Here is a 14020-nt window from a genome sequence, read left to right as displayed (position 1 = left end):
TAAAAAAAAAAACATATAATTGAAAATAGGTTCTGAGCAAATCAATTTACAGCTAGACAAAGTTTAATTACAGAATTAGTTGTAGTCTTAAGTTACAACCTTACTCAATAAAATAAAAATTACAACATATTTTGAACATCTAATCATTGAATTGCATGTTCTTTACTCTTTTAATATATATGTCAAATTTTGTGTTAATTAGATATTATTTACTATATAATCTATAAACTTATATTTTATGCATAATTTTAAATTACAAAAACTTGCAATTTAAACAATTTATTGATGACTTAGCTATTGATCTTTAATTTTCTAGAAATTTTGCAAGCATGGAGTTTATAAGAAGAAGATATATTCTAATGGTTGATTTATCAAAATTTACCTCTAATAAAAAGATATTGAGTAAAGTTGTAGTCTTAGGATACAACTAATTTTGTAACTAAATTTTGTCATTTACAACTTATCTAATGTATTTTGAATTTGGTATTTTTGTTTACAACGTATATTTAGTAATTCTATATTTTCAATGTTTGAATGTGTTATAACATGTGAAGGAAAAGATATACCTAATGAAAAGAAAGTGGTAAATTACTACTTTTTTTTTTTTTTTAAAAAAAAAAAAAAAAAAAAAAAAAAAAAAAAAAAAAAAAAAACTTAAAATGAACTCAAACCCCATTGGAAAACCTATCCCAAACCCAACTCAAAATCAACCCAAAACAAAATCAACTAAAAATCAAACCTAAAATCTACAGAAAATCAACTCAAAATTAAACCATTAACTGAAAACCCATAACCCAAACCCAAAATCAAAATCAAATACAAACCCAATGGTAGCAAAGACTTAAGGGATTTGAGAATTAAGGAGATAGATGAGGGATTTTCTTATGTTTCAATCATCTTCATCTTCATCATCATCATCATTGTCATCTTCTCTCTTCCTTGTAGCTTTCGAACTATCAAAGAAAAAAAGAGATGCAGAGACTTTAAGGGATGAGAGAGAGGTAGAGACTTTGTGGGTTAGGGGAAAATGAGAGGTGGATGAGGGTTAGGGGAAAGTGAGGGGCAACTTTGTGGGTTCGGTGGCAGTAGGTGAGAAATAATAGAAAAAGTAAGGAAAATATTATTTTAATAAAAAATGTGAATATAATAGATAAATTGATGTTGGTATTTTGTAAAAGTATTTTTATAAAATAGAAAAAATAATTTTTTTTTTTGTAAAATAAATGAAATTTTTTCCACAAGTTAATGCGGTTGCTCTAAAGATAATAGAGAAAAGAAAATCAAAGTGATAACCCGAACCCCACCATTCCCCAAAAAAAAAGCAAAAAGGATCTTCTCCGTTCCCATCACGTGAGATGAGATGGTTTTCTCGTGTTTTAAATGTCATTGAAACCATGCATATGTGATTTAATGTCACCTTTACCACTTTTTAAATCTATAAGTAACGTGCATCCTTAAGAGATATATTAATTATATACTATAAGAAATTTTTATAATAAATTTAAAATTTTTTTAAAAAAAGTCAACTTTTTATTTTTTATTTTTAAATATAAAAATATTTGACTAATGTATGCCCTAAGAGCGTACTAAAGACATGCATTAGTAAAATTCTAAGGGTACGTTTGATACGTTGTAACAGTTCCTGTAATAGAATAGTTATTCATGTGTAATATCAATTTGGTCATTTGGTTGCATCTTTATTATATGGATTAGTTATTACATTAGAATAATTATTCTTTAAATTGAAGAATAACTATTCTTCTTTAAAATGAATGTAATATAATAGGTTTTAAAATTAATATATTTCAAAAAATATAAATTTCCTTATACATCATCTTTTACAAGTTTTTCATATGTAACAACCAAACTTATGAATAGTAATATTTATTCCATTACAATTTCTTCTATTCTCAGTAATAAAGATTACTATCCCTAATGTAATCTACATTCAGTGTACTAAACGTACTCTAACTATTATAATACTTCAGCTAAAATTTACTTTTATGTTTTATCCTTAATTTGTGGTTAGTATTTTATTATATTTATTTTATTACTCTCTCCGTCCTATTTTTTTGTCCTGTTTGAAAAGTCAAACTTTTTAAGGAAACATTATTTATTATCTTGTCTATCTTTTAAAAATGTATAAGTTTCCAAAACTACCCTTAAAAATTTATCAAAAAATTGAATTAGTAAATTAATAGGGGTATAATAGGAACATTAGTAAATTAATGACTTTTATTTTAGAAACAGGACAATATTTTGGGACATCTCAAAATAGAATAGATGACAAAAAAGTGGGACGGAGGGAGTATAAAATATTGTCAAATTTAAAAATATTTTTGTTAGTTGTAAAATTCTTTATAAAATATTTTACAAAAAACGTATGGGTTTCTCCCTCCATTATGGTGGCTGAGAGGCACCAACTTTGATAACTTGTGCTTGAAAAATTTGATGTCGTATTAAAAAACTGAAAATATTTTTATTGAAAATAGTTTACTGCAAAACAAATGGAACATTAATTTTAAAATATTTTAATAAATACTTACATAAAAGAGTTATTATGAAACTGGCATAAATAATTTTTCTCCAAAATTGTTGTTTATTCTATGTTTTTTCTTTCTAAGTGTAAACTTTGTGTTCAAAAAATTTCTCAAGGTATCATTAAAACCCTAATGTGGCGTTTGGTACGGGGGAATGCACATTACTTCTGGCATCCAAATTCCTATCACATTCCTAAGAATGTAGTTATTCCTAAGTTTGGTTTATTCCCAGGAATCTTAAATAAATTATTTATTTTTCCCATTGTATCCTTAGATTTGAATGTGAACTATCAAGTTATTTAAAAAAAATGGTTAAAATTGTCAATTTATAAAAAATACAATTTCCTTTAAGCTTGGGAATCTGGATTCCCACCTGTTTTAAAGGGAATCCACATTCCCACTGAGAGGGGTTTAAGAAGGGAATCCAGATTCCCCTGGCATCTGATTCCCTAGCATGATTTGCAACCAAACATGAGAATCTTTAAACATTCCTAGAAATCCTAAAACATTACCCTGTACCAAACGCCACATAAGTTCTCAATCACAATTATTCTAAAAAGTTTTACTAACGTATACTATTGGTAAACTCATTTTAGGAAAAAATTTTATGGAAAAAAATTGATGGACTTTTTTGACAAATTTTCATAAATTTTTTTAAAATAAATAATTAATACATATCTTAAAAACACGCATTAATTGAACCCATCATAGAATGACCAATTACAATTGATTTAAAATTCTTATCACAACGATTAAAAAAATTATGTTAGTGTCACAACTTATAGTACAACTTATCCGTATAACAAGTTATAAATAGTAAAAAGACATATTCTTTTACTATTTACAACACACTACGCTAATTAGCCACAAATTATGCAATAAGTTGCGGCAGTAGCATGACTCCGATCAAAAACATTACTAATGCCAATCCATGATCGAAGCAATTTGGTTTTAACTTTTTTTAAATTTTCAGAACCTTGCAGACACGTCGAGTGAAATGACGTGATCAGAATAAGGGCCTATGAGACTAAATCATAGCCATTGAAAATAATTTCAACAGTGACGATGTATCTCCTTTTCAGACCGTATGTCATGAGTGACATATATAAATGGATAAAAACAACACGTGTTGGCGGCGTACACGTTTCAGATTCAACAACGTAAACTCAGAAAGGTCCTGTCTCCACGACAGACTACATAGACACCATCTCCACGTAGGGAACAATACTAATATCTTTTCCTTCTTTAAGTACTTGGACTTTTAAAAAAAAATAAAAATAAAGATTTCATTTTCAATTTTTCTTTTTTGGTAAATAAACTAAGTGGTTCATAAATTCTCCAAAAAAAAAAAAAAAAACCAAGTGGTTCATAATACTTGATAAAAAGTTTAATTTTTATATATTTATTTATTTATAAATAAACAAAACTTAAGTCTTAATTTTAGATTAATTTAATAAACAAACCGAGTCTAAGCAGAAATAAAATTCAAAATAAAGCAATTTCATGAACAAACTCGTGAATGTTAAGGATTGAAACAAAACAACTTGAGTCTAGCCAGCCTATTTATAGGTTTGATAATAAACTTAACAAATTAATTCATATTTTACTATAACTTTAATTAATTGAGAATTGAGACTACTCATTTCAACCAAATTAGCTTGATAATAAACTTAATATGTACTTGATAATATACCTATGTTGAATTCCAAGCTAAAAAGCATGATATTGCTCTTGAGCCGAGTCATGTCGAGCTCATAACTTTTAGAATTTTTGATGAGTTCAAGTCGAGCTTAAACATGTTAGAGTTGAGCTTAAATATTCATTATTTGACAAAATTTAGCTCATTCACAATCCTACTCAATTAAGATATTCCTTCTTATAAATTCAACTTTCACATCATTAAAACATGGGCGGCTCTAGGTACAGTCCAAGGGGATCAAATGAACCCCCTATATTGGGCCAAAAAAAATAATATATATAATTTTTTTATTTGATCCTTTTAAAATAAATTATAAACCCTCTTGACCTAAATTTTTTTTAAGCCTAATTGAAATGAATTTGAATATGATCATCTTGACAATATCTTGGTCTTTTTAAACACACACACACACACACACACACACAAAAAAAAAAAAAAAAAAAAAAAAAAAAAAAAAAAAAAAAAAAAAAAAAAAACCTAACAACAAACCAATTTGATCTAAAATGTGGAGGAAGAAACAGTCAACCTAACAACAAAAGTATAATTTTGTTCATCTTAAATTTTTTAAAAAAAAAACATTTAGATCTTAACAAATTTGAAATAAAATAATACATAAAATTTTATTGTATTTAGATCTCACTTGGAGTTCACTTAACAACAATAATTCATATGTTGATTGTATTTAAAAACAATAGATGATTTCAAAATTTTAATCTTAGCAACAATAATTATTATCTTCATTTTATTAATAAACAATATGCAATGAACTTATAATTTATCTTATATAAGAAATGCTATGTTCATAATACACTTATAATAAAGCCTAAATGGCAGATTGTTAATTTCAGTAGTAAGTTTAAATTATAACCAATAACAACTTATAACCGAAAATTTGTTGGAAAAATGTTATGAAAATGTTGTACTCATCTCATATAGATATATATATATATATATATATATTTAAAGGTATGCCCTTGATCCTTTTTTTAATTTATAAATAAAAAATTGTCAAAAAATTTAGTCACATTATTATCTTCCCATAATTTTTTTTAAAAAAAATATTTTATTAATGAATGCTCATATACATTAGTAAACCTATATATATATATATATATAGGGTCCAGTTAACTTTTTTTTTTTATGGGGAATTAAAAAAGTTATCAAAACAGTTAATTATTTTTTCATTTTTTATAAAAAATTTCTAAAATAAATTATTAATGTATACTCTAAGTGAGACCTATGTAGGAATAAATACCGTGAAGTGTTTGTTAAGATTTTCCTATATAAGTCTCACTAAAAAAAAAAGAGGAAAATTGTCAAAAAAATTGCCAAAAAAGATATAAAAAAAACTGTTAAAATTTGCTAAATTTTTTTTTATTATTTATATATATATAATTTATGTGCATCACACGAATAAATAAACACGCGACAAGTTATTCTATGCAACGGATATATGTTATTTGTGTCTCACAATTGGTGGGTTGTCACTGGACACAAACTGCATCCTATTTTTCCAACACACACGTAGTGGTCCTATTATCTATGCAACTATGCAATACAAGGTTAGGCAGAGCCCACTGCCGACTGCCCTATGTCTCATAGCTTAAAGTGGGGTCACCTGAGGCTGAAAGGAACTGAATTAATAATTAAAGACACATTAGTAAAATCCATAATTAAATACTACTGCTTCAAACTTCAAACCCCTTCTCTGGTTCTTTTTCTCTTTGTATTTATAACATGCAATATGAATTGCATTTTTCATGTTTTGAGAGTTACAATAAGAGAAAGAGAAAGAGAAAGAGAGAGAGAGAGACGAGAGACGAGAGAGACGAGAGAAAGTGAACTTTGACAAACACTCTCTATAAAAAAAACACATAAATTAAGAGAAAAGTAACCAAACCAATCTCAACCTCTCCTACTTCATCCGTACTCCCAGGTAAAGACTCTCTCTCTCTCTCTCTCTCTCTCTCTCATACACATGCACACCTTTGTCAGTGATGTTTTTATAGTGTGCTCTATTCTTCTTATTAAATTATCTTCCTTTTTTTTCCTTTTTTTAAGGCATTTGTTTGTTTGACTGAATTGGGTTGTGTTGGGTTCTCTTTTTTATTGTCTTTTCTTCTGGGTTTTGTTGCTGAAAACAGGTCTGTTCTTGAGTCCCAGCATTTGAAAATCTCTATGGTTTCCAAAAAATTGCTAATTTCATTCTGGGCATATAGATTTCTGGGTTTCTTATTTTAGTTTCAATAACATCAAAAACAACTTAGTTCCACAATTTTGGATTGGCTATGGATATTCAACAGAATCAGGTGTCAGTAGTGGATTTATTCATGATAAAGTAAATTAAATTTTAGCCAGACCATCAACCGACCATAATGTCTTTTTCTTTTATAACATTTATGATTTCCTTATAAGAGCTATATTACTCCGAAATTTCTGACTATCTCAAAAACAAAAGGTAGGTAGCAATGTAGCATTTCAAAATGGAGATTTGCTGTTTATGGGGTTCTACATCTAGCATGAACTGTTGTGATTTTCTCTTAACCGAATTTTAGGGACATCGCTGATCCAAAAAACTTAAGCCTATGGCTTAGGAAGTTCTTTATTTTTCCTTAATATAGGACTTCCTCTTAAACATGTATAATCACATGTGAGTCCTTAATTTAGCATATGAGGACACACTTAACCTAAAATTTAAGCTAATGAGTTTGAGTCTAATTATGTTATATTAATTCTTCAATTTCTATATTTTGCGTCCATGTCAGACTTCCACTTGCACATGTTTACCCCACAGATTATAAGTTGTAACTTAAGTTTGATCCTTTATTAATCACTCCTTATGTATATTTCTATTTGTTATATGTGGGGGTGTGTGTGTATCTTGAGGGTGGTGGTGGGGTTCGAAGGGGGTGTTCTATTATGTTTCTTTATTTGTTAAATTGGTAGTTGTGTGGTAGACAGCTTGTTGAATTTGATTGCCTTGAATATTTCTTATATATATTGGGATTGATTTGGAGAGGTCAGCTCTGCTTACGTTGGCTTTGCTGACTCCAAGGAATTAATTACTTGAGAAAAAAAAAATATATTTGTATTCATTAATTTTAATATCTGATGCAAGTGGTTTGAGGCATGGTTGTTGCTCAGTCCCACATGGATGTATGGCTGTCAACATTACTTGAGGCCATAAAAACTGTCTCCTTTCTTTGGTGACTAGGCCATTGAGTTCTATAAATTTTCTTTCTTTGCACTTGATATCATTATAAAATTTGTGGTTATTCTCGCCCATATATATATATATATATATATATAAATTGTTTAACAACAAATGATATCATTATAAAATTTGTGGTTATTCTCGCCCATATATATATATATATATATATATAAATTGTTTAACAACAAGAGATCGTATTTTACATCTCCAAGTTGTGGGGATTTGATGAATAAGCTTTCAAAACTGATCAGGAAGCCAATTTGTCTCTATCTCTGTATGTTTTGGGTATTTGATGAATATGCTTTCAAATCTGATTAGGAAGCCAATTTGTCTTTATCTCTGCATTTGAAACAACATGAACTACTCCTGCACTTTATGGACTGAATGATAAATCTGTTCAATTCAAACTGGATATTAATGAAGCAAGACTGATCATATATGTGCGCTATATAATGCAACATTTACAATGTCAAGTGCTACTTAATGCAGTGACAAATAGCTTATATGTAGAGTTAACTTCTTGTGTGATAGAGCTGGTTTATGGGATGTGTCATATAAAGGGACAACTTTGTCTTCCTCTTAACTCAACATTCTATTCCATGAATCATCTGAATAGTTTGTTTCTTTCTAGTTAATTATTAGTTTTTATTGTTGTTGTTGTTGCTGTTATATTTATATTTATTCTTACTATAATAATTATTATTGTTTTGGGACTGACGTTTTTTTGTTGTCGAATAATTATTATTATGTTCTCATCATCTCATAATCTAAACCACCCACCATTACCAAATAGTCTTTAATATGGTCTTGCTGCCAGAATTGCAAACAATGCTTGACCGACCCTGATGCAAGAAGCACAATAGAATTTCAGAATTTATTATTTTTCCAGATTTCATTCTTGAATTTTGAACTTTTACTTTTTGAATTTGGTATTTAATGTTGTTGAGGATTTTATGGGATGTAAATATAATCCATGAAGACAATTAAAAAGAGGCTTTAGAAATAGCTTGGGATATTCTCATAAGGGAAAAGAAAATGAAACAAGACAAATCCTAAGCTTCACATCACAACCTATAATTTGCCTGAAAACCTTAGGTTTCACCACCTAAGGGTGCTTGGAATCACCTCCAAGCAGTGGTGAAGCCTAAGGTTTTTGGGTGGATTCTAGGTGGTGAAGCTTAGAATTTGTCATGTTTTATCTTCTTTTCCTTTATTTCTATTTTGCTAATTATTTTGTCCTGCATTAGACTCTGACCTATATTACCCATCCAATTTCATCTCTCTCTCTCTCAAACAGTAACCTGCAAGCTGTTGACTCATGTGACACAGTTGTTCATCTTAGGCATGGCTCACTGGGACCAAGTTAATTAGCTTGTGCACTGATCATCAATGGATTGACTGTTCTGAAAGTAATTGAACATTCGTTGTATACACTGGTTAGTACAGTTTACATATGTTGCTCTGTGAAGTCATTTCACCAAATCTAGGACTCTTAGCACACTATCACCAGGATTGTCCACTGCTTTAAGCATTGAGTGGATGCATTCTTCTTGGTCAAAAGACGATATGTCTCATCCACTTCTCTACCTTATTACTGATGGTTTGGGTTCAATTGTTATAGTGTTTGTCATTATGCCAATGGCAATGGCAACCCCGGCCCATTATGGTTTGGTGATCAGAGGCCACAAATTATATTATCTAGGCACTTCTCAGCATAGAAATCAGCAAAATGTTTCACAGAATTTTGGTTCACTGTTTTTTAAGTGGTGGTTCATGATTTGCTTGTTCTTTATTCTTTTGGATGTTGGCAGGTGGGGCTTTTCCTAGTGGTATCATTGGCATGAATCTGTGGATTTTCAACATATTTGAAAGTGAAATACTAGTTTGTTTAATGGGCTGCTTTTGCTCAAAGAAAGCTCACCCACAAGGGTATGAGGATCCTGTCGTTCTTGCTGCTGAAACACCTTGTGAGTATGCTTCTTGACCCTGGTATACTCTTGCAACTTGCTGTTTGCATCTGCTTAATTTCAGTAATGAACCATTTTTATAAGTAAATAAATTCATTAAAAACAGAGAAAAAGTTGGTGGAACCCAGTGCACAGGCAGTATAAAAAGGATGGGCCAGAAAAAAAAAATCTAAAATCAACTTATCCATAAATTCAAAGAAATCTGTTGAAGTAGATGAACTGGCAGCCTGCTCCCACTTGCGTAAACATCATAAGAACAAGAAATTCAAGTTCACCATTGAGAGCTCATTTCCTTCAAAAGTGTGTGCATTCCTTTCTTCCAAATACTCCACATCAAATAATTGGAAATAATCCTGGTCATTTTTCAGATAATTTTGCTTAAGAACCTGTATCTGGCCTCAACACCATTTTCGAGGCATTCGTCACTGTGTTTCAAAACTATTATCAGATTGTAAGCTCTAGCCATTTAATGTTTTGTGTTACTAGTTAAAGGTCAATAGATACAAGGTTTGACATAGAAATGGTAGAAGGTTTGGCATACCTCATGTGCTGGAAATCTCATGTACTGAAAATTGACTTAGATAATTGATACAATGAAAAGGCACTACACTGTAATTTCGCTCAAATTCAGAAAGAAATGTCAGGTTAAACAATCAAAATGCCCAAATTAGATCCAATAACTATAATGTGGCATTTGGTACAGGGTAATGTTTTAAGATTCCTAGGAATGTTTAAAGATTCTCATGTTTGATTGCAAATCATGCTAAGGAATCAGATGCCAAGGGAATCTAGATTCCTCCCTTAAACCCCTCTCAGTAAGAATGTGGATTCCCTTTAAAACAAGTGGAAATTCAAATTTCCAAGCTTAAAGGAAATTGTATTTTTTATAAATTGAAAATTTTAACCCCTTTTTTTTAAATGACTTGGTAGTTCACATTCAAATCTAAGGATAGAATGAGAAAAATAAATAATTCATTTAAGATTGTTGGGAATAAACCAAATATAAGAATCACATTCCTAAGAATCTGGATGCCAGGAGTAATGTGGATTCCCCCGTACCAAACGCTACATAAGGAGTTACACATTACATGGTGAAAAAAGGAGCATTGGGTTAGAAAGACAAGGGAGTTCCAGGTCTGGTTTCAGCTATATGAAGTTGTTTCAGTTTCAATCCATCATGCATGCTGCTAAAGATATGACCATACCTGCTGACCCCTCACTGTCATGAGTTGCATATCACCCAAAATTAATAGTTGGATTTCTGGAGTTTTTTTAATAATGATTTTATAATTTTTATCTTTGCAGTTACTGTCAATGAAGTAGAGGCCTTATATGAACTTTTTAAGAAATTGAGCAGTTCAATAATTGATGATGGGCTCATTCACAAGGTGGGTTTGCTAGGTTTGCAAAGGAAACTTGAAACAATCCAATTTGTGTTAGGAATATAAAGTTATAGCTCCAACAAGTTTAATATCTAGTTACTCTGATGGTTCTTAGTTGTTAAGTTTCTTCAAAATAATAATTTCTAAGTTATCTTGTCCGCAGGAAGAATTCCAGCTTGCACTCTTCAAGAACAGAAATAAAAAGAATCTCTTCGCAGACAGGGTATGTGATGCTCACTCCTCATCTCTAGTTTCGTGATCTTTGATTTCATCCCTGTGCTGCTGATATGATGAGCTATTACTAGTGCTGAGAAAATAATATTATGTACTGAATTATTTGTAACTAACATATCGCTGCTTGGTAGATACATTATAAGGAAGTAGCAAAGGCTGATATTATTGTGATTTTAAATTGCTATTGGTGCTACAACATTTTAGCTTCCTCACCCTTTTTGTCACCCACATATGAAAATTCAACTTTATTTTGGACAAATGTAATATTCTGCACTTGTTATTGTCTTCTTTCTAAATATATCAACCTGGTGCTTTCTTGTAGGTTTTCGATTTATTTGACATAAAGCGCAATGGAGTTATTGAGTTTGGAGAATTTGTTAGATCATTGGGTGTCTTTCATCCAAATGCATCTGTAGAAGACAAAATTGCATGTAAGATTAGTTTTTCAATAAAATATATACAATCATGTTTTTTCAATTCTCAGATTTCTGCTGTAAGTTAAACTGGAATAGGTATACCAAGTAATTTATCTCTTTTCACCACAATGTTGTTCAGACATTCTACAAAGCACATTAGCATCTACTAAAAAGGTGGAATCTTTTTGCAGTTGCTTTTAAATTATATGACCTGAGGCAAACCGGATATATTGAGAGAGAGGAGGTGAGTATTGCCAATTGATTTCCTTCTCATCACATATCAATCCTGCAAATTCCAGTTTCTATATATTTACTTCGTTTTTTACAGATTACTGGAATTTCTTCTACACTGTGAGGCTTATACAAGTTATACATATTTCTATTAATTTCAGCTAAAAAACCTACTTAAAAGGACTTGTATTACAAACTGCCATTATTTAGATTTAGTCTTTGGCCATTGTTTCATTGACTGTTAACTTTTGAATGTCATTGATTAAGGAATATGGCAGTGAAAATTTCAAGATTGATGGTGGTAAAGATGTGTTTCTAAATCTACCTAGAGCAACGTAAGCTTACAATACTAAATTATTTGACAGTTGAAAGAAATGGTCTTGGCACTTTTGCATGAATCAGAATTGGTACTTTCAGATGATGTTATTGAAGTAATTGTGGATAAGGTGCAGATTTCTCTTACCTTTTCATCTCCTCTTTTTCATGCTCATTCAAAGTATATATTCTAAACTTTCTTCTATTCCTATAGACTTATAATGAAGCAGATGCAAAAGGTGATGGAAGAATTGATCAAGAAGAGTGGAAGGAATTTGTTTTGAAAAATCCTTCTCTGATAAAGAACATGACTCTACCGTATTTAAAGTGAGTAATAAGTTCATAATATTTCTCAATATCCAGATCACCCCAGAACTTGCATGTTCTTTTTATGACTACCAAGTTAACTTTGCTTGCCTCTGCCATTTGGTTGGATTTATATACAGTTAGCTTACTGGTGTTAAATCCTTGACACGCCAATATTTTTTTCCAACTTTCCAGGGATATAACACTATCATTTCCCAGCTTTGTTGTAACTTCTGAAGTTGAAGAATCAGAAATATGATGACTTGGAATTCCATAAAGAGGTATATATCAACTACTTCATGTCCCATGATGGTGAAATATTTTGAACTACCTTTTATATGATCGAATGTGGACTTTGGAGGATATAATCTCTAACCACAGTGGAAGAACTGAAGAGTTTGCAACTCCATGAAGCATAGTCAACAAACAAAGACTCGCTCCCCAGGCTGCACATTATCTTTGCTATCTTCAAATACATGTTCACGGAATGTGGCTGGTACAAATAATTTGTATATAGGTTTCATTTCTAATTCTATACCCAAAGTTTTTAAATAAACTGTAAACTGAATAGAGATACTTGTATTTCATATTGTATATATTCCATGTTGCAAATTACTAGCTATGACTAATGAGAGGTTTTTTTTTTTTTTTTTTTAAAATGAGTTTCAACCTATAGCGTCCGCTCCTAATGATAGTTCTTTATCATCAGACCAAGACATTAATCAATTTTTGGTGTAGACTGGAATTAAACTCCAGATCTCTTATTTAATTATTAGAAACTTTACCAGTTGGGTTAACTGGAACCCACAATGAGAGGTTAATGCAAGGAGTTAAATCAAGTTTCTTCAAGGACATAAATAATTCAATAAAGTTATTAAAAATTATTTAGAAGGGTATACAAAATGTATCAACTCAAAACTACCACTCATTTCATCCATATAATAAGAAATGTACAGTACAGGTTATTTCACCTTGCATAACTCTATTCCTTTTCACACAGAGTGATCTAGAGAACTCTCATTGTGTTATTTCTGCTGGTTTGGCTGGACATAAAGAGTGTAAGATTTGTAATGCAGCATTGTAATGCTCTTAATCTAAAATAGGTTTTGCTGTCTGTTGGCAGAAAGGGAGATCTGAAAGTGATTCAAAACTAAACTATATAAAAGTAAGAACTAAGAAGTTAGAGAGCTCCATGTTCTTTAACTTTGTTTGTGATTAAGTGTTGGAAATTGACTTGGGATTAAGAAGCCAACAATTTCATCAAACTTTGAGAGTATAATTAAAATTATATTTTTAAAACATAGTGTGAAAACATAATTTCAATTAAAAATAGAATCCTAAACATGCTCTTAAAAAAAATGTGAGTCCACAAACACAATTTACATTAGACTATAAAATTTGTAAATAGTTTTTAGATATAATTTTTGTTAAATGGAAAAGTTAACGATTGTCCTAAGGCTGTTGGTTTAATAAATATTTTTATAAACTTTTATGGAAAAGAGAAAAAAATAATTTTTTTTACAAATTTTTATATTTCCCATTAAAATTGTGCTAAAATTTTTTTTAAAATAATTTATTAATAATTTCCATAAGCCATTTGTAAAAAATATTAAAAGATAAATTTTTGAGGAAAAAGATCTCAAATAATGTAAGAGGTAATAGAAAAAGAGAGATAATGAAAAAAATAGTAATAAAGTGAGACTTGCACCAACTTTT

The 14020-nt window shown here is 30.1% G+C and overlaps 1 protein-coding gene across 8 annotated transcripts; it reads left to right on the top strand.

Annotated features, from left to right (window-relative positions):
* The first annotated feature begins 6016 nt into the window (after window positions 1–6016).
* On the top strand, window positions 6017–12933 carry LOC111999134 (calcineurin B-like protein 4). Of its 8 annotated transcripts, none has more exons than XM_024031253.2 (10): window positions 6018–6175; window positions 8796–8889; window positions 9265–9420; window positions 10726–10808; window positions 10966–11025; window positions 11359–11467; window positions 11644–11696; window positions 12049–12129; window positions 12213–12325; window positions 12500–12933. In XM_024031253.2, the coding sequence occupies exons 3-10, from the start codon at window positions 9294–9296 to the stop codon at window positions 12561–12563; spliced, it is 690 nt and encodes a 229-aa protein (XP_023887021.1). In that variant the 5' UTR covers window positions 6018–6175; window positions 8796–8889; window positions 9265–9293; the 3' UTR covers window positions 12564–12933. The 8 variants fall into 8 exon arrangements, with proteins under 8 accessions (XP_023887022.1, XP_023887021.1, XP_023887020.1 ...); XM_024031252.2 differs by having other exon boundaries at window positions 8783–8889; XM_024031249.2 differs by having other exon boundaries at window positions 8751–8889.
* The last annotated feature ends 1087 nt before the right edge of the window (window positions 12934–14020 follow it).

This window comes from Quercus suber, unplaced genomic scaffold, assembly GCF_002906115.3.
Source record: "Quercus suber isolate HL8 unplaced genomic scaffold, Cork oak 2.0 scaffold_89, whole genome shotgun sequence".
NCBI classification, from domain to species: Eukaryota; Viridiplantae; Streptophyta; class Magnoliopsida; order Fagales; family Fagaceae; genus Quercus; species Quercus suber.
Note: the sequence above shows the minus strand (reverse complement) of the source record. Positions and strands in the feature narration are given on the sequence as shown.